Consider the following 21,746-nt stretch of genomic DNA (forward strand, 5'->3'; position numbering starts at 1 on the left):
TCATTGAGTAGGTGTGCAGTGCACAAGAACCGTAACTCTGCCTTGCCTAATTTTTGAATTATCCCCCTTTGTTTATTTTACGCTTTGAAATTTGTCCGGGACATAACTCTTAAAAGTATAAGAGGTATCAACATGAAACTTTGTAGGTAGATAGATCTCATTGAGTAGGTGTGCACTGCACAAGAACCGTTACTCTGCCTTGTCTAATTTTTGAATTATCCCCCTTTGTTTATTTTACACTTTGAACTTTGTCCGGGACATAACTCTAAAAGTATAAGAGGTATCAACATGAAACTTTGTAGGTAGATAGATCTCATTGAGTAGGTGTGCAGTGAACAAGAACCTTAACTCTGCCTTGCCTAATTTTTTAATTATCCCCCTTTGTTTATTTTTACACTTTGAACTTTGTCCGGGACATATTTCTTAATGTATAAGAGATATCAACATAAAACTTTGTAGGTAGATAGATCTCATTGAGTAAGTTTGCAGTGCACAAGAACTGTAACACTGTCTTGCCTACTTTTGTAGTTATTGCCCTTTGTTCATTTTGACACTTTGAACTTTGTGTGGGACATTTACTCTAAAATTATAAGAGATATCAACATGAAACTTTGTAGATAGATAGGTCTCATTGGGTGGAAGTGCAGTGCTTAAGAATCATTTACTCTGCCTTGCCTTATTTTGAAGTAATTGCCCTTTGTTTATTTTTACTTTTTGACTTTTGTTCCTGGACATTACTTTTAAAAACTTATTAGAGATATCAACATGAAACTTTGTAGGTAGCTAGATATAATTGGATAGAACTGCAACGCTTCAAGAACCTAAACAAAGCCTGGTCTAATTTTGGAGTTATTGCCCTTTGTTCATTTTTTTTATACTTTCCTGTGTCCAGAACCTTCTCGGGGAGCATCACCCGGTTCAACCGGTTCTTGTTTTACTATAACTTCTTATCATATGGATAAGAGTTATAAAGGCCAAGCTCCTGTATTCCCAGAATTATCTCCATTTCTTTTTTGAAAGATTATCTTATTTGTAAATTGAATTTTTTTTAGTATTAGCTTTGTTGTTATAAAAAAATTTATGGTATCTACTCTAGACTGAAGATAATTAATTTTTCTTTGTCATTACTCACATCATGCATGACAAGATTTATAACTCTAGCATCTTTTTTCGAGAGCTATTTCCTTTTTGAACTTATAATATTTCTTAAAAAAAACTTCAAATTCTTTTTGCTCTTATTATTTTGTACTTCAGATTTCAATTTGCTTTTCTTTTTTTCTTTTCCATGAAAGCATAGAAATATTTTTTTAACATTTATTGAAAAGGTCATATGCGTATTATGTTGTGTAAAAATATAGAACATTTGAGTGTTTTCTTGATACTGATACAGAGAGATATTTATATCATAAATGATTTTTCTTTCATAGTTTTGACTTCCTAAACTGTCTCTAGTATTTAACTATTGGAACTTAAAAATGTTGTCTCTTGTGACAGCTCCTGTTTATCCATGGCATCTGCGACACTGCCACTGCAATTGGCCCACCGCTTCTGCGAAAGCTATGGCCAGTGTTGAATAATTAAAGTAAATATGAAAAGGGGGGATAACTCAACAAAAGTGCTTGGCAGACTTACCTGTCCTTGATAGTAAACAAGAACATGTATTGCAAGTTACAGGCTTTTAAGAAAAGCAAAAAATTGATTGACTCCAAACTTGGTATGCATGCTTCTTTTAATGACCTGATGTGCAGTGCACAAGAATCTGTACTCTGCACTTCTTAATTTTTTAGTTACTGCCCTTTGTTAATTTTCATACTTTATTTTTGTCAGGGCCATTTCTCCTAAACTAAAAAAGCTATGGATTTGCAACTTCATAGGATGATAGATCTCATTAAGAAGAAGTGCAGTGCACAAAGACTGCTACTCTACATTTCTTATTTTTTGAGTTATTGCCCTTTGTTAATTTTCATCTTTCATTTTTGTCCAGGCCATTTCTCATAAACTATGGACATGAAACTTCATAGGATGACAGATCTCATTGATATGAAGGGCAGTGCACAAAAACCGGTACGCCATGATTTTTGAGTTATTGCCCTTTGTTAAATTTCTTACTTTATTTTTGTCCGGGCCATTAAACTATGAAAGCTATGGACATGAAACTTCATTGGATGATAGATCTCATTAAGAAGAAGTGCAGTGCACAAGAACCAATACATTTCTTATTTTTAGTTCACCTGAGCATATGCTCAGGGTGAGCTATTAGGATCACTCTTCGTCTGTCGTACGTCGTCCGTTGTCCGTTCACACTTTTCAAACGACATCTCCTCTGAAACCATAAGGCAGATCATAATGAAACTTCACAGGGATGTTCCTTGTGTGAAACCTTAACAAAGATGTTCAAAGAATTCCATTCCATGCAGAACTCTGGTTGCCATGGCAACCAAAAGAAAAAACTTTAAACATCCTCTTCTAAAGAACCCAAAGAGCTAGAGCTTAGATATTTGGCATGAAACATCTTCTAGTGAGTGTCTACCAAGATTGTTCAAATAAAAGCGCTGGGGTCAAAATTGGCCCCGCCCCAGGGGGTCATTGATTTTCCCTATATTGCATATAGTAATTAAAAACTTTAAAATCTTCTTTTAAAGAACCCAAAGAGCTAGAGCTAAGATATTTAGCATGAAACATGTTCTAATGGGTGTCTACCAAGTTTGTTCAAATAAAAGCCCTTGGGTTAAAATTGGCCCTGCCAGGGGGAGAGAGGAGGGTGGCAAAAGTCATTGTTTTTCATTATTTGTGTATAGTAAAAACTTAACATCATGAAACATTTTCTAATGGGTGTCTTCCAAGTTTGTTCAAATAAAAGCCCTTTGGTTTAAACTGGCCCCGCCCTGGGGTCTATGTACAGGTGAGCGACCCCAGGGCCATCATGACCCTCTTGTTTGAGTTATTGTCCTTTGTTAATATTCATACTTTATTTTTGTGCGGGCCATTTCTCCTAAAGTATAAAAGCTATAGACTTGAAACTTCATAAGATGTTAGATGTCATTGAGAAGAAGTGCGGTGCACAAGAACTTGTACTCTGTTCTTTAGTCTTCATGACTTTAGAGTTAGTGCCCTTTGTTAATTATGATACTTTACTTTTGTTCGGGCCAATTCTCCTACACAATAAAAGCTATTGACTTGAAACTTCATAGGATGATAGATCTCATTGAGAAGAAGTGCAGTGCACAAGAACTTTTTCTCTGCACTTCATGATTTTCGAGTTATTGCCCTTTGTTAATTTTCTTACTTAATATCTTGTCCAGAGCATAACTTGGTCACTTTAAGTTTGACTCCAAATTTGGTATGTAAGCTTTTTTACTTGACCTGAAGTGTAGTGCTTAAGAATCCAATACAGAGTCCTCCATTTGATCTGTCAGTGTAACATTTTTCCATGGTATTTTTATTTGTTATAATATAACAGTTTATTAATCCTGATGTAATATTGTTACTATCAGTTCAAATGCCACTAAAGTTAAAGGTACATGTACTTTGAAAGACCTTTATTTAAGAAGAAAATGCCTATTTACAGCTATACTGTTTACAAGGCGACAAATCTGACTCGCGTAGTTCTAGTTTGAAAACTGGACCTAAATGAAGGGGCGTCCATGGCCGAGTGGAAAATGCCATTTACTTCCAGCACTGCCGGTTTAAGTCCGCCTGGGACTTTGAATTCTGAGGAAACTGTTTTTAACTAGCTTTTCGGAAATCGGGGATTACTAAATTAAGGTTCCATTTGTTCTTTAAAAATGTTAAGAGCACCAAGGTAAAACTGGACATCGTCTTCTTTAACTTTATACCCAAATAATAAACTTTTCAAAGAGACCTCGAGAAAACTTGAAGGACGATGTCTTTTTCCAAGGCGTAAAGGTGTGGCATTATGGAGAGAGAAAAAACAAGCAGTTCGCGCCTTAATTAGGCTATTACTTTTACAGTGTTGCGAGGTAAAACACTAAATAAATGGACCTTAACTAAAAGGTTCACGGGGGTAAAAACAAAATCCAATACAAAATGGAGCGTAAATTTTCATAAAATAATTTTTTAGGATAATCTCCGTCACATCGTGATAATGAAAACTTATACCAAGTTTGCCGTGGACTTAACAGAAGAGAGAGTCATATCTCAACTTCCGTTTTCTTTCACAAACCATACAAATTTCTAAATTATAATTATTACTTTTTTATTATGCAGTAAGCAAGCCTTATAATTAACTATTTCAATTTAGAATAAAGCCAATAAATATGTTGTTAAAAATTTACCAAAAATTATGAGTGTATTTCATACTATACTTTAATAACAACACAAAACTAAACCCTCATTTTATATCTTTATTTCCATAAAGCGTGTTACAAATGAGGTGTTTTTTCGAACTTGACAATATCTATACAAAAATTAAATGCATTCACACATTGCAGAATTATGCCCCTTTGCTACGTTCCTTTTACTTAAAGATCCTGTATGTTTTGCGATTGATCTTGCTACTGTGTGTGTACCACACTTGCAAAAAATTAAATATGTAAATAATTATGCAAATAAAACAATTGTCAAACATTGAAGAATATGTAAAATTTGTACTCCAAATATTTGTGCACATTATATTTAATTAATAAGTTATATGCATTAATTTCTTATTGGAAAATTTGACTTAGAATTTATAGAAAATCAATTTCTAATTACCTCTCTTTACTTATATGAAATGTTAAATTCGGTAACATCTTTATAAATAATGCTTATTGGAACTTACAATATTGACAAATCTTAATTTGAGCATCATATTTATAAAATAAAACCATGAAAAAATTGTGTTACAGGATCTTTAAATATTAAGCACTGAGAAAAGTACAATAAGCTGCCCGCGAACACAGGCCTTGTCGAATGAAATTTTGACTTTTTCACAATCCGGATTCATTTATTGATAAAACCTATACATGTACATGTCTTTAAATAATTGAGCTGTTTTAATGATACCAACGGTAGAAAATGAAAAAGTTTTCTCATTACAAGTCAAAGAGACATATACATGTAATGACTGAAAATGAATGAACAAAGACTCGGTCACACAAGTTAAAATTTTACAATGATATAAACTAACATTATAATTTAGTCATACAGCTGATAATTTTACATTGATATAAACTAACATTATAATTTAGTCATACAGCTTATAATTGTACAATGATACAAACTAACATTATAATTTAGTCATACATCTTATAAATGTACATCGATATAAACTAGCATTATAATTTAGTCATACAGCTTATATTGTACAATGATACAAACTAACATTATAATTTAGTCATACAGCTTATAATTGTACATCGATATAAACTGGTATTATAATTTAGTCATACAAGTTATTATTGCACGATGTTACAGACTAACATTATAAAATTCAGTGCTAAAAGTTGCACAATGATTCAAAATGGTATTATAATTTATTTATACGGGTAATAAATGTACATCGATATAAACTAGCATTATAATTTAGTCATACAAGTTATTATTGCACAATGTTACAGACTAAGATTATATAATTCAGTGCTAAAAGTTGTACAATGATTGAAACTGGTATTATAATTTAAACATACAAGTTATATTTTTACGTTGATTCAGACTAGCAAGATTGTAAAGTCATACATGTTATAACTGTACAATAAGTTAAACTAAAAAAGCTTTTTAATGACCAAAAAGGTTCAATAAGCCTTAGCCTTGAAACAAACATATGTACTGATGTTCAAAACTTAATATCCATCTTGGCATCTTTTTTACAAACAAAAGTGCCGTTAAAGTCACATATACCGTCACCCCATAGACTGCTGGGGTAAAACGTTTCCATATAAGCACAATTCTCACGAGTACCTCCATTGGGTTGACCGGTATGAAAGTTTCTGAAAATATAAACAATATTTACTTTTGCTAAATAAATTTTCTTTCTTATTTTCATGTTTGATGTTATATACTGATCATGAAATTCACAAACAGACTAGCGCGTATGTAAGTTTAAAGAAGAGTAATCCTTGTATATAGGTTTTATATTGGTATTCACAACTAAGTTTAAACTTTTTTTTCAGAACATACACACAATGGAATAAACGTAGACTAATCAATTACATACAGTCTGGAAATGGATCAGAACTTTTAACTTAGAAGCTATCGTCGCTTCCTTCTACTAATACATGGCAACATTTTCTACATGACAAGTGATTTCTTTACCACATGGTTTCGCATAGTTGAGAAAATAAAGGTGAATACGTATAAAATGACAAAAATAAGTTCATATTCTATGGAACGCCGTGACTGTCTTATGCTATCAAGATTTTTGCTATCTTCTGAAGTGATGCTATTATTTTGTCATTTTAGCATATTAACATGTGCAATGTACATCATATCTTGTCTACAGACAATGCTGACTTGTTCAAACAGCATGTTAACTTGTCAAATAATCATTATGACATGTGCAGACAACATGTTAACTTGTCAAAATATCATGATGGCTTGTGCAAACGACATGTTAACTTGTCAGAATTTCATGATGATATGTGCAAACGACATGTTAACTTGTCAGAATTTCTTGATGATATGTGCAAACAGCATGTTAACTTGTCGAATTATCGTGATGACATGCTCATTATACCTTAACAAGTTAAAATGTGTTGTGCACAAGTCATCACGATTCTTTGACAAATTAACATGTTGTTTGCAGAAGTCATCATAATAATTTGGCAAGTTAATTGACATGGCATTTGCACAAGTCATCATGATACATTGACAAGTTAGAATGGAGTTTGCACAAGTCATCACGATACCTTGACAAGTTCACATGATGTCTGCACATGTCATCATGAAATTTTGACAAGATAACATGTCGCTTTCACAAGTCACCATACGGAAGCTTGTATGTACCCCCGCTATGAAGACATGAAGTCGTCTCCCTCGACTTATAAAACACAACAAGTCGTCAAAATTACGACGACAAGTTTATATATACCATGTCATTTTGACAAAATATATGTCATCATGTCAAGATACGGCATCCCGACTTTCTTACATAAATAAATTTGTCGACTTGAAGTAACATGTATGTCGACATCCATGTTATTTCTAGTCGACAAAAATATTAACGTATGAAAGTCGGGATATCGTATCTCGACATGATGACATATATTTTGTCAAAATGACATGGTATATATAAACTTGTCGTCGTAATTTTGACGACTTGTTGTGCTCTACAAGTCGAGGGAGACGACTTCATGACTTCATAGCGGGGGTACATACAAGCTTCCGTATCACCATGATACTTCGACAAGTTAGCATGTTGTTTGCACATGTTATGACGTTGATTTGACAAGTTAACATACTGTTTGCACATGTCATCATGAAATTTTGACAAGTTAGCATGGCATTTGCACAAGTCATCATTATACTTGGACAAGTTAACATGTCGTTTACACAAGTCATCATGATACTTGGACAAGTTAACATGCTGTTGCACATGTTATAACGATAGTTCGACAAGTTAACATGCTATTTACACTTGTCATCATGGAATTTTGACATGTTAGCATGGCATTTGCACAAGTTATAATAATACTTTGACAAGTTAACAGTACATTTTCACATGTCAGTATGATACAAGATAACATGTCATTTGCACAAGTCATTACGATTATTTGACAAGTTCACATGTTGTCATCATGGTAATTTGACATGTTAACATGTTGTTTGCGCAATTCATCATGATACTTTGACAAGTTAACATGCTGTTTGCACATGTCATCACGATAATTCGACAAGTTAACATGTCGTTTGCACAAGTCATCATTATACTTTGACAAGTTAACATGACATTTGCACAAGTCATCATGACACTTTGACAAGTTAACATGATGTTTGCACATGTCATAACAATAATTCGACAAGTTAACATGTCGTTTGCACAAGTCATCATTACATTTTGACAAGTTAGCATGTCATTTGCACAAGTCATCATTATACTTTGAAAAGTTAACATGTTGTTTGCACAAGTCATCACGATACTTTGACAAGTTAGCATGTTGTCTGCACAAGTCAGCATGTTCCTTTGACAAGACATGATGTAAATTGCACATGTTAACACGCTCAAACGACAAAATAATATCATCGTTTCACAAGATAACAAAAACATTGATTACATAAGACAGTCACGGCGTTCCATAATATTCAGTTTAACATTTAATGCTAAATTGTTTTGATAAACATGTCATCACTAGAATGGATGCAAAAGTATTTAGATATTTTCAGTCTGTTAAAAAACATGAGCATAATGTCCATTATGTAAAAATCTACAAAATGATGTCGACATGTTTCCAAGGCAACCGTCATCGGAAATGAGTCAGAAACTGCGGACGTCTTAGCTGTAATAAGCGGTCACCTTTATATACCGTGTCTATGACTGACCGCAAGAAATTTTATTATAAGTACCCAGTCTATCGCATGACTGTTTAATATCATCAATCATATCGTAGATATTTTTTGTTACACATGTAATTGTATCTATAAAAATCATTACTAGGGGAAACAAAGTAAAACAGTACAAGGTAAACTTTTACTAGTAAAATGATGATCAATTATTGAGTACCGCTCAAGTCGGTGTAAAGGGTCGTGAGGGATATTGCACATTTTTTATTATTATCCCTAATGTTCAGTCTCAATCAAACCGAGTTTGCAATTTTCATGTAATTATATTGTGATTAATGCTTGCGAGGGATCAATCTTTCTCTAGATTGTTGTCAAATATACGTACGTGAATGATGCAGGTTGACCAGTTCTTTCTGATATCCAAGTACCTTCTTCCTTCTCGTCAGAATAACCGATCCAAATACCCCGAGAACGATGTCCTATTAACCCGTGGATAAAAGTATTCTCTGCTTCATTTTCAATGTCTGGCAAGGTTGCTCCTAGACGCTTACAATGGGCACGAGCTTCACTGAACGTTTTCTCCTCGTCAACAAACAAATAACAATACGATGAATATTTTGTCCAGTCCGATGGACATTTATAGTTTATTAAAACATTTAAAAGTTTAGCTTGAGTTTCTTTTAAAGCTTCTATTTCTCTCTGCTGTCTACTTATCAACTTCTCTGTGGTGTCACTCTTTAGAGACACTTCGTTCATATCTTTAACATTATTTGTGATTATTTCGTCCAGTTTGCTCAGTTTTGTTTGGAATTTGTCATCAATTTTTGCAGACACTTCCTTGATATCTTTAACATTATTTGTGATTATTTCGTCCAGTTTGCTCAGTTTTGTTTGGATTTTGTCATCAATTTTTGCATTGATCACTTCTAGATTGCTTTCGATTTCTTCTTTGTCATTTTTGAGTTCATTTTTAAGCTCTGAGAAGTTCTGATCTAGCAGATCAGTTTGTTCATTCACTAGACCCGTAAGTTTTTCCACTTGATTTCTTGTCCATTTTTTCTCCATTTCACTTTTGCCTGTCATCTCAATTTTGAACTTCGAGTAACTTTTAGTTAACTGGTCATTTTGTAAATGAATCTGATCGGTTAGGTTTTCAAAGTGTTTTTCTAACTGAGCTGAATGCTCTGTTAACTGAATAGTAAGATTTTTCATTTGATTTCTTGTCCATTGTTTCTCTCTTTTAAGTCCTAATAGTACCAGCACCTGGCTTGACTTTAGATGTTCAACACGTTTTGCAGAATTGCTTTGCTCCTTTTTTCCTGTCTGTTTATTCATTATGGGACACATTTGATCCTTGAAATTTAACATAGAATTGTTAAATTCATCGAAATTTTGTTGCAATGACACAAACATTTCTTTTGCCAGTTCGTTGTCAGCACTTACTCGTGATTCAACAACGCTCATTCTTTTCTCAACGATATCAAGTCTTCCTCTTAAAGATTTTGCATCTATTTTCAAAACACCTGATAAAAATAAGAGGCATTTCACTGTATTTCCCATTACATTATACATCGTTTTCTTTATGTTTACTTTCAGATAAAAGTCTTGAAAATACTAAAGTATAATGAAACGTTTAGTCTTAGAATAACAGCTTGTTGTAAACTATCAAATATACTTTTGAGAAGAAATCAACTATTAGTTAGCGTTCGCAGTTTAGCAATGTTTGATACTATCTGGTTTTTTAGACATATATCCTGGCAACATTACAGCATACCGTATTTCTCCTTAAAATCCCCCAACCCCTACCAGGTCAGGACAATACCCGCCATGTTTTATTTATTTGAAACTTAATATTCATTTAAAACTAACATGTTTTACAATGGCAAAAAATAAACATACAGTAAATTGATGAAAGTAATTTTGCATTTGTTGTATGCGTACAACTGCATGATTTAGACAATAAGAAAACGTCTAAATTTTATTCTGGACATATATTTACCAAAGTCGTTGTCATCTACCAAAAACACTTGGAGTGTAGACAAGTTTGTACAGAATTTCATAACCTTTTAAAATTATGATACTTTATGGAGCTTTTTTAAAATTTGTCAAAATTGCGGAAAAGAAGTTTTATGTTTAAGACACGTGACCATGCAGGTCGTTATAATATGCAAAAATATTTTGACGTACGGTTTGCAAAAAAAAAAATAGCCATGGTGTATACTAGCTTGGATCAAGAAGAGGAGCCAAGTATCTGTATCATCTAAATAAATAAAATAAAATAAAACATATAGAACAGTGCGATGGAAAGGGGCTTATATTAGGAGATATACGGTTCTTGTTTGAGATACGTTGAACATCCCAGTATCTTACGGAATCTGAAAAAAATAAATTAAAATAAAACATATAGAACAGTGCGATGGGAAGGGGCTTATATTAGGAGATATACGGTTCTTGTTTGAGATACGTTGAACATCCCAGTATCTGAAGGAATCCGGTTTGGAGCAATAATTGACGATACCTTGGATTACCATAGTTTTCTAAGAAGAAGGTTAAGCATGTATTTTCTTTATACCAATCTTTGGCAAGTACGCAAGTTTCATAAACCAGTACTTGTTTATGGAAAGCCATACCTGTCTTATATTGTTCTTTTCAATGTGAATTATTCACTTCGATAATATATGAATTGAAAACACTTTCTTATCAAACCGGAAACCAATATATAAATCTACAGTTATAATATGCGAAACCATTCATGCAATTAGTTTATGAAACCGAGGTAGCTTTATATAAGTTGATTTTCTCAAAATATGATGCCAATTATTCTATATACTACTATAAGATACCAAAGTAGTCATATATGGAACCCGAATTATCAATATATTAATTCATTTTTTCAATATATAAAGTCAAGTTGTCAGTGTATGAAATCAAGTATCAATATCTAAGTTGATTTTGGCATTATATGATACCAATCCTTCAATATATGGTAGCCATGTAAGGAACCAGATGTCCTTGTTATACCTTATTATATATAGATATCCTTATTACATATAAAATTTCATTTCTACAATATATGAACCATTTAATCTATGTATGAAACCAAAGAAGCAATATACGAGTTGATTATCACATTATATGATAAGTAGTTTATAAAAGGACATATGATTTCTATAATATGAAAATCAACATGTTTGTATATATTAACTGTTTGGTTCCATACATTGATTATATTAACTGTTCGGTTCCAAACATTGATAAAATGATATGAGCCGCGTCATGACAAAACCAACATAGTGGGTTTGCGACCAGCATAGATCCAGACCAGCCTGCGCATCCGCGCAGTCTTATCAGGATCCATGCTGTTCGCTATCAGTTTCTCTATTTGTTATACGGTTTGTAAGCGAACAGCATGGATCCTGATCAGACTGCGCGGATGCGCAGGCTGGTCTGGATCCATGCTGGTCGCAAACACATTATGTTGGTTTTGTCATGACGCGGCTCATATCATATATGTTGTGAAAATGAATTAATATTATTGATAATTCGGCTTCATATAAGGACATCTGGTTACTTTGGTTCCATATAATAAACATTTCTATCATATAATGTAGAAATCAACTAATATTCTGCTACTTTGATTCAATACATTGATTTAATGCTTTCGTAAATTGTAATTGAATTAATATATAGATGATATTCAAGTTTCTTCTATAAATACAGGGTTAATTAACTTTATTTTCATCGAGTGATATAAAAAATAAATATTTCACTAGTGGCAATGGCCACAAGTGAAATATGATAATTTTCATACCGCAAGATGAAAATCAATCATGTTTTAATAGGAAAAAAAAACTTGAATTTCCTGTTTATTATATACTTTTTCTCTTTTTAAACATTATGAATAGGAAGAATTCCCTTTAAATTTTTGTGCATTAGCTGATTTAACAAGAAAGTTATCCGGCAAGATACTAGTGAAAATACGGAAAATATATTTCACTGCAGTGAAATATGAATTTTACAGTGAAAATAAGAAAAATAAAAATACGAATTTTATTTCATCAATATTTGTCAATATTTCATTTATAAATATATAATAAAATAATTATAATGATAATTCAGTTTCATATAAGTACACCTGGTTCCAAACAAGGCTACTTTGATTCCATGTACAATGTAAAGAAAACTTGCTATTAGTGTAATGTAGTGAAATATGACGTTATGAATATGGGCGGAGTTTTAGATTAAACAATGAATATGGCATGCAAATAAAGTAAACAAATAAGAAAGCATTTCTCATACGGTTATTTATAAATCCAAGCTTTTACATGTATAAAAATATTATTGAAACAGTACATTCCCTATACCGTCATGGTTATATTAAACAGACTGAAAATCATAGACATGTAATGATTCAATAAGAGAAATCTCAAAGTTTGAAACTAACACATGTCTTAAAAAAACATACAGAAAAAACATTTTTCATAATAACATAACAAACTTTTTTTTCCACATTTTGTTAAAAACTCCACTTTTTTAACAGTTGACTTCGACCCATATACCCTCGTATAGTCAACTCGCGCATGCGTTGATCCAATATTCTGCGAATTTAAGAAAAAAAGGATCTTCAATTTTAACAAAGTTCACGTGCATGGATTTTTCATTTCGAAGATACCCTTTAGCCTTGCAGCAATGTTTAGTAAAGTTGTTGGAGGATAAAATTCTCCATTTTTCCTTTCGATTTCACAGATGAATTGTTGCAACCAAAAATCCATTTCTGCACATGAACGGAACTGCTCTATTTGAACGGGAATAGGATAACCAGGCTCTTGCTTAGTCTCCGGATGTAGGTTGGGATTTTCAGCAAACTCCCTCCAGACGTGCACTGCCCAGTTGTTGTTTTTCGTTGTATTATTGGGCATTGTATTTCTGTTTCTTCTTAATGTCATCAGATGACAAAAGCTTTTCAAATCGGCCTGCAAAATGCAAATATCAAAGAAATCACTTAAATATGATTTTCAAAGTTTGTTTTAATGATTGCAACGGCATTTAAGGCAAATTAACCATGCTATGTCATCTACATTGAGGTTCGATACAGCGTAGAAAAGCTGCGCGCTGGTCATGTTACAATTTGTATTTTCATTCAGATAATGATGAAGTTAGATACAGTGTATTGCAAGAATTCGAGAATATTTTTTTATAAAATATTTACCTGAGCTATTGTCTTTTGTTGCTTGTGAACCTGCTCCATGATGACTACTGATGTAAAATACATAAAACCGCAAGGCTTTGTAACACTCCGACCATGTGTTTGCCTGTCAATCTATACTAGTAAGGGCGGGACTCGTATTGCATCAAACGCAGAACCGACACTTCGTACGTGACTTATTCCACGAAAGTGGGTCAAACGGTAAGCCAGTTATAGTTCATATTTTAAAAAATATAGAACTTATTGCTGCGCTCCGCTACGCTACGCTTGCAATAAATTCCATATTTTTTAAAATCTGAACTATAACTATTACATATATGCATCATACATATTAATTATGTTCATATACATATCATCTTCGGACAAATGGCAGTATATTGTCAAAAATAAATGTAAAATTAATAAAAACACCCTACTTTCGGTTTTGCGGCGGCACGGGCTGTAATATTTACATAAAAAGTACATACTTTGTTGGAATAAGTGAACTTTTTATTTGGAAATTATAAAATGATACTGGTTCTGAAAGTAATAAAACATTTTTACTGTTATTTTGCCTGTTTTCATTTCAATGAACCTCTTTTTTTAATTCTATGCGGTAGTGACGATATACATGTGCGTGTACGGAAAAAAATGATGCATAAATATTGATTAGTAGGAGTAAACTTCAAGATCTCTGCACATGCGTATATTTCACTTTAGCGCTCTTCGAAACTTAGCTCCGCCCACTTGCGTTTTATGATATAAAACGTCCAGTTTATATAAAATCTGTTCTATTAAGATTTGAAACCTGAAAATTTGAAAAATCCTCGTCGGTGATTGGCTTAAAAAAATTGGCGAGCACTAAATTTTAAAGGAAAGCGTCCATTACTGTATTACAAATATTTTACGTCAGCAAATATACTGTTGATTCTACAGAGAAATAACCTATTTATAACAACAGAATCACTGCACAGTAAATTTAACCTCTTTAGAAATACAGCAATACCTCTTAGCAACAACAAAAATCTTCGTCTCCCAAAACGAGGCTCCTCGGTAAATATCTGTAATCATAATTCAAACTAAAATTACGTAGCAACAATTTTATATTTGATAGCTTTATTTTATTATTACTACATTCAACAGGACGACAGGACTTGAAATGGTTGCACACTTGGTTAAAGCAAACGAAAATGTAAATTTATAACGATCGTTCATATTTTGCCCAGGTAAGTGGGTTTGTATGTTATTTTAAATAATCTGAATATCCCAATTCATTATATCAGCGTTTATGTGGTTTCAGCTCCCTATATGTTCTGATTTGACGAAGTTATTGAATATATAGAAATAGGTGCATATATTTAGATTTGACAAGTGACTATTTTGGTCGGTTTTCTACTCATTTATTCAAATCTGTAATTTTGGAAGTTTATAAAACAAAACTACATCAATCTTTTAGCTTGTAATAACGTCTGTAACGAATCAATACACATAAATATCCTGTTCAACCCCCACCCCCCTCGTACAGATCAGATGGCCTCGTGTTTCGATGCTCTTTCTATTACAAACTATCATTGTCAGGGTGTCGAATGTACAATGTATAGCGGTGCGATACATTTCTAAACGAGGTGAAATGGTGCGATACGGAACAATGGCGGATTTTAAACTGTAAACACACTTCAGTGTGAGTATATTTTATAAATATGTAACAGTCACTGACAATAAAAATTGCAAATTTTGTGTGGATGATATGGGGCTCTGACCTACATGTATTTCCTCGAAATCATAGAAGTTTGGGTACAATAGTAAAAAGGTTATTGAAGGTAAATTGACAGTAACTGATCCATGACAAAGTAATAAGATTAGAGCCAATATCGTGAATATTAGTTGCTATTTCTACTTATAACTTATGTAGGTACTCATTATTTAGCCGCATAGCAAACACTTCTGCGCTAAGATATATTTACGTATTGTTGTCAAAATATTTATGTGTACGACGGGATTTTGGTGCGATAAGATGATTGTACGCTATAAAAAGGTCCGATAATTTTGACAAAGTTGTAATTGTTTAAAGTTACAAACTGGCATTATATATCTAATTTAATCATACAAGTTACAATTGTAATCTCAAAAGGGTAATCCCTCCTAAGCAAAACAACAAAACTACATGGAAATTTACACGCTGCTTTTGATTGAGTCTTTACATAAGGGATAATGAATAAGGACAACATCCCTCATGCCCTTGAGCGGTATTCAATTTTCAACACTTTACATGCTGCAATAAAAAAATCCTTAAGGACCAGAAAAATATAACAACACTGAAATGAAATATAGGACAACTTTTTACAACTGCCATAATGCACTTGTGAAATATTAAAAATCTGGAAAAAAGGTGATCCCTCGGAAGCATTCAAAACAACAAGATTATATGAAAATTGCGGACTCGATTGTACACTTTTACAAACTAGCATTATATTTCATTTATGCAAATTTTAATTGTACAATGCTAAAAATCAGGTTTGGTGCTCTAATCTAGATAAATGCCATTGTAGCAGGATTTACGTTTACTGTGAATGGACATTTGAAAGTTTTGAATGTCGCGCGATATCGGAAATCAACAGGACTATTAACATAGACCCTTTAAGGCGAGCTTTTAAAAACAACAACAACAACAACAACAATAACAACAAAACACACCTATGGTGGCATTGTTACAGGCATTGCAAATGTTGTTTAACGCGTCGTGCATAACGTTGATCAGGGTGAAAATACCTTCAGACTTGCACTCTTTTTCCTTTCCTTTATTATTTTTTTCTTATTTTGTTTTTTACATGTATCATTATTTACATGCATATCGTGGGAAAATCTACAGTTTTTATCAGACCACTTGTTGTGCATATTAAATCAGTCAATGTAACCTTGACTGTTATCCACTTATCTACGTTTTCAAAAGAAAATTTCAGATAAAGATTTGGCATTGCAGTTTGTGTTGTTGTCCCCCCCCCAAACACTTTGGTGTTTATTTTGCTGCCCAAAACGCAAGTTACACATGTGTATAAAAAATTATATTAACGAACTCCTGTTTACTGTTTGAATTGCCGGTGCATCTCTTTGTGTCACTTAAATAACATCTGTAAAGTAGGAAGTTAGATAAGGAATCAAATTTTGATAATCTCGCGAAAGTAAATGTTAAAAGGGAGTATCCAACTATATGGATTACAGAAATATATAAAAATGTTTATTCTGACAAACATCGTTTTCGCCAAGTTTTTTTCAAACCGTTGCTAGATAGCCGATAAACACATGTATGAACTTGATAAACTCGTATCTTAAAATAAATGACATAAAAATGTTAAAGGCACATAGTAGTTGTTTCAAAAATCCATTTTTTCTCCATTCTTGAGAATTGTTAAACATGTGTTTAAAAAGTGTTCTATTTATGGATTGAGTGCATGTTGCATGAAAAGCACATTATGTTTCAAAAATCCAATTTTTTATTGATAAAACATGCGTTTAAAAAGTGTTCTATTTATGGATTGAGCGCATGTTGCATGAAAAGCACATTATGTTTTAAAAATCCAATGTTTTTATTGATAAAACATGCGTTTAAAAAGTGTTCTATTTATGGATTAAGTGCATGTTGCATGAAAAGCACATTATGTATCTGACGAATGTAGTAAATATTTCCATGGCAGTTTTTAAAAGTTTCAAAGTTTATTGGCAAATCAGTAATGTGTCGTAAAGGTAGCAAAATGTAAACAAATAAGTATTTTGACTTCCATACAAAATACTTTACTGTACTGATTGCCAGCAAAAAAGAAAACAAAAACAAAAAAAAAACAAACAAAAAAACACAACAACAGTAAAATACATTGCATGTGCATGGCAAGTATGTATTGTTGAAATCTGTAACAAGATATCAAAAACAATTTTTTTAAGAAACTAAATGATGCATTTACGGACGGGGCATAGTGGGCCTTTAATATATTTATAGGTTCCTCATTTTAAATCTTTAACTTCTACTATACTTACGGTAAGTTTTGTATGAGAAAAGAAAAAAAAACGATTTTCGTGACCTAATTTTGAAACGAAAGTACGTTCTATTTTTGTTGGCAAAATCGAAACTACATTTTCCAAAATCTTTATTATTATTATTCTAGAAAGCTGTTAAGATTTATTCAAGGTTTCCAATCTAATATAAGGTAAGAATAATATTTTATTACTGAGATAGTACTCAATATTAATAAAATAATTCATTTGCTACGGATGAAATTGATATATAAAACGAAACTATGTTATTTCATTATGTTATTTTTTTAATTTGTTAGATTGATCAATTTTTATGCACATGCCAAGATATTGTCAATTAATATTATTGGTGACGCCGGTGAGCGGCGTCGTCTCTTATGTTATAGAAAGCTTTTTTTGGCCCATGGTAGGAGCTGTTAATGTCATGTTGTATGAATAAGTTTAATTTTGATTAAACAAATATGTTGTTATATTTGTATTTAATAACTTTATGTAAAAAGCATGTGCGTTGTGAAATTGCAGGCTCAGTTTTACAGCTTGTTATTATTACTGTTGTTATTCCTATTACATGAGAATGATTTTATGTGCTATATATTGATGTGATCGTTTTTAGCTCACCTGACCACGAAATTGTCAAGGTGAGGTATAGTGATGGGGCAATCGTGCATCGTGCGTCGTCAACAATTGGGTTGTTAACAATCTAGCAGTCACAGTTGTGATTGGATCATCATCAAACTTTGTCAGAATATTTGTCTCACATACAGATCGAGTTGGAAGATGGGTTTTCTCGGGTCATAAACTAGGTCACAGGAGCTATAAATAGAAAAAGCTTGTTAACACTAGTGGCTGCAGTTTTGATCCAAGTATTCTGGAAATCAGTCAGGTAGGCTGTTTTGATAATTTCTAGGTCAAATTTAAATATGGGTCATCTCCGGTCAAAAACTAGGTCACAGGAGCTAAAAATAGAAAAAAGCTTGTTAACACTATAGTGGCTGCAGTTTTGATCCAAATATTCTTGAAATTTGTCAGGAAGGTTTTTTTTTATGATTTCTAGGTCAGGTTCGAAGATGGGTCATCTCCGGTCAAAAACTAGGTCACAGGAGCTAAAAATGGAAAAAGCTTGTTAACACTCTAGTGGCTGCAGTTTTGATCCAAGTATTCTGGAAATTTGTCAGGAAGGTTGTTTTGATGATTTCTAGGTCTCGTTCGAAGATGGGTCATCTCCGGTCAAAAACTATGTCACAGGAGCAGCTATAAAGAGAAAAAGCTTGTTAACACTGTAGTGGCTGCAGTTTTGATTCAAATATTCTGGAAATTTGTCAGGAGGGTTGTTGTGATGATTTTTAAGTCAAGTTCGAAGATGGGTCATAACCGGTCAAAAACTAGGTCACAGGAGCTAAAAATAGAAAAAGCTTGTTAACACTGTAGTTGCTGCAGTTTTGATCCAAATATTCTGGAAATTTGTCTGATGCTTTCTAGGTCAAATTAGAAGATGGGTTGTCTCCGGTCAAAAACTAGGTCACACTGCCCAAATATGAACAAAATTTTAGCACACTAGTATATTGGTTGATCTTGTAAAATATGAAATACTTTTACCGTTTAGTTTTGATTTTATTACACTTTGAAAATATCAGGTACCATATTATTACTAGATTTAGCATAATTTAGCCAATAAATACCTATATACATTAAAAAATCAAAATTAAACACCTTTTTCTTTCCAAATGGGACATGAGAGATACATAAATAATGTTAAAAGAAAAAAAAGAAAGAAAAAAAAAAGTTGACCCTTCTGGGGATTGAACCAACGGCCCTCATTTTCAATGTAACAAAGCGGAGGTAATGCATTAGGATGGTAATACCTTAAAGGTTGAACATTTGTATTTGACTGTCCAAAACTGGCGATATGTTGGATGGTTACATTTTGATAATAATCATACGAAAGAAGAAGTAGACTAAATCAGTTAAAGGATGTGTTTGTAAATTTCTGATATTAACGAGAGTGGCTAAATATACCTAATAATCATACGAAAGAAGAAGTAGACTAAATAAGTTAAAGGATGTGTTTGTAAATTTCTGATATTAAAAGAGAGTGGCTAAATATACTATAAATAGTTGTTGAATATTTTGTCACGAAGTGCGTTTTGTTGTGAATATTTTGTTAGGTAGTGCATTCATTGTAAATATTTTGTAAGGCAATGCGTTATATTCTTTTGTAAATATTTTTTAAGGCAATGTTTTCTATTGTTTTGTAAATATTTTTTAAGGCAATGTTTTCTATTGTTTTGTAAATATTTTGTAAGGCAATGCGTAAATATTTTGTAAGGCAATGCGTAAATATTTTGTAAGGCAATGCGTTCCTGTGCAAATATTTGGAATGTTGTGCGTGTTTCCCCCTGTTTTTTAAAGGCCCATTCGACCACCAAAATGCTATAATTTTTGTTTATCCGACACTTATATCTATTGACATGTATCAAATTTCCATTCACTGGTATAAAGCAGGGTCAGCTATTGATTCTTTTTTTCTGTTCAAAGCCTCTTTGTTCATGTAAAAAGCATCTAACATGTTTCAAATCAATTATTAAAACCACCAGACACAAATGCACGTATGCACGCACACACACACGCCTCGTGCATGCACGCACACACACACACAAGCATGCACGCACGCCCACACACACTTAGAATATTGATTTAATAAAACGCATATTTTCATAGTCCGTGCTGTTTATTTGGGTTTTTTTTTGTCGCTTCAACACAGTATAGTTAAATTGGTGGAGAAAAACCTCAGATGCCACTTCCGTACATTATTTCAGGCACGAATGGGTGAGTAGAACCACCGACGTTTAGTAAGCTATCTGAAAAGCTTTCTCACATGAAAAAAAAGAAAAGTCCAGTGCTCAAACACACAGTGGCCAGGGGCAAGTGATTTAAAGTCAACGGTCTTAACTACTAGGCCACGGACGCCCCTTCATTGTTCCTATTTTTACTGTAAAATTTTTTTTTTACTGCAGTGAAACATATCTTGTGCATTTTCACTGCTGCCTTGTTAGACTTCCTTCTTCTAAATTCTGCTAATACATAACTATGTACACAGGTGAGATGAAACTAATATGCGTGCACAGGTGAGCTGAGCACATGTGAGCTAAACTAAACTATGTACATATGTAAGCTTAAACTAAATTATGTGCACAGGTGAGCTAAAACTGAACTGTGTGCACATTTAGGTGATCAAAACTAAATTGTGTGCACAGATGTGCTGTGAGCAACGCCCCTGTGCACACAATGTAATTTTGCTCACCTAAGCTCAGAGATTAAGATCTTTGTGGGTTGCAAATCTAAAGCTTTTAGAGGTCTTTGATTTCAAATCATTGAAAATTTTCAATCATGATAAATACATGTACAAAGAATATTAACAAATCATATTTAAGATTGTTTTTATTTCATAAACATAAGATAAAATGTTATTATCTTTGGTAAATTAAAACTTCAGGGGAAAAAATTATAAATTTACATATTAAAAACAACATGTAACAACAATGTTTATATCAAACAAACAAACAAACAAACAAACAAACAAACAAACAATTAGCAATTACATGTATAAATTAACCAAAGGATGCTTTTTTGTTGTTGTTTTTTTTTTACTTCACACACAAGCACAGTATAGATCATAAGTATATGGCAACTTCCCAGCTTATTTTACTGGTGGGAGAAGACCTTAGGTACTCTTCTGTACATCATTTCAGGCACAAATGGGCACTTGTGTAGAACCACCAACATTCCATGAACTAGCTGGGTAGCTTACTTACATGTAGAATTTATCAACATTTGTGCAGCTTGAACCTACAGTGGTGAGAGGCAAGTGGTTTGAAGTCAATGACCTTAACCACTCGGCCACAGACTCCACAAAGAGGGTGCTCTAACTTGGGTGGTCTGATTATTTATAATACTGATGTTTTGATTTTCCTCACAATTATCATGGTATATATTTATTTAGTAATTATATTTTTATTTACTACTTTAAGACTTAGTGCACACAGCTATATCTGATGAAATATGTTATATAAATACAATAATGTTACAGATTAAAAATTAT

General features: G+C 32.7%; 1 protein-coding gene and 1 long non-coding RNA gene across 2 annotated transcripts; one reads left to right on the plus strand and one right to left on the minus strand.

Annotated features, from left to right (window-relative positions):
- Positions 1–4,350: 4,350 nt before the first annotated feature.
- On the minus strand, positions 4,351–10,160 carry LOC132722347 (oxidized low-density lipoprotein receptor 1-like). Its single transcript, XM_060706844.1, has 2 exons — positions 8,822–10,160; positions 4,351–5,927 (listed from the first exon to the last, which is right to left on the minus strand). The coding sequence occupies exons 1-2, from the start codon at positions 10,006–10,008 to the stop codon at positions 5,774–5,776; spliced, it is 1,341 nt and encodes a 446-aa protein (XP_060562827.1). The 5' UTR covers positions 10,009–10,160; the 3' UTR covers positions 4,351–5,773.
- LOC132722348 (uncharacterized) lies at positions 5,962–18,605 on the plus strand. The gene is made up of 3 exons (XR_009624598.1): positions 5,962–6,283; positions 17,779–17,820; positions 18,261–18,605. It is a non-coding gene; the product is annotated as an uncharacterized LOC132722348 (long non-coding RNA).
- Positions 18,606–21,746: the final 3,141 nt, after the last annotated feature.

Source organism: Ruditapes philippinarum, unplaced genomic scaffold, assembly GCF_026571515.1.
Source record: "Ruditapes philippinarum isolate M1 unplaced genomic scaffold, ASM2657151v2 ctg335_1_1_1_1, whole genome shotgun sequence".
NCBI classification, from domain to species: domain Eukaryota; kingdom Metazoa; phylum Mollusca; class Bivalvia; order Venerida; family Veneridae; genus Ruditapes; species Ruditapes philippinarum.

Bases quoted from the DNA above. Each gene is read 5' to 3' on its own strand.
- LOC132722347 (XM_060706844.1), bottom strand. From the start codon at position 10,008: ATGTATAATGTAATGGGAAATACAGTGAAATGCCTCTTATTTTTATCA. The intron at 5,928-8,821 runs GTACGTATATTT...TTATATTTTCAG, and splicing joins GGTCAACCTGCATCATTCAC to AAACTTTCATACCGGTCAAC.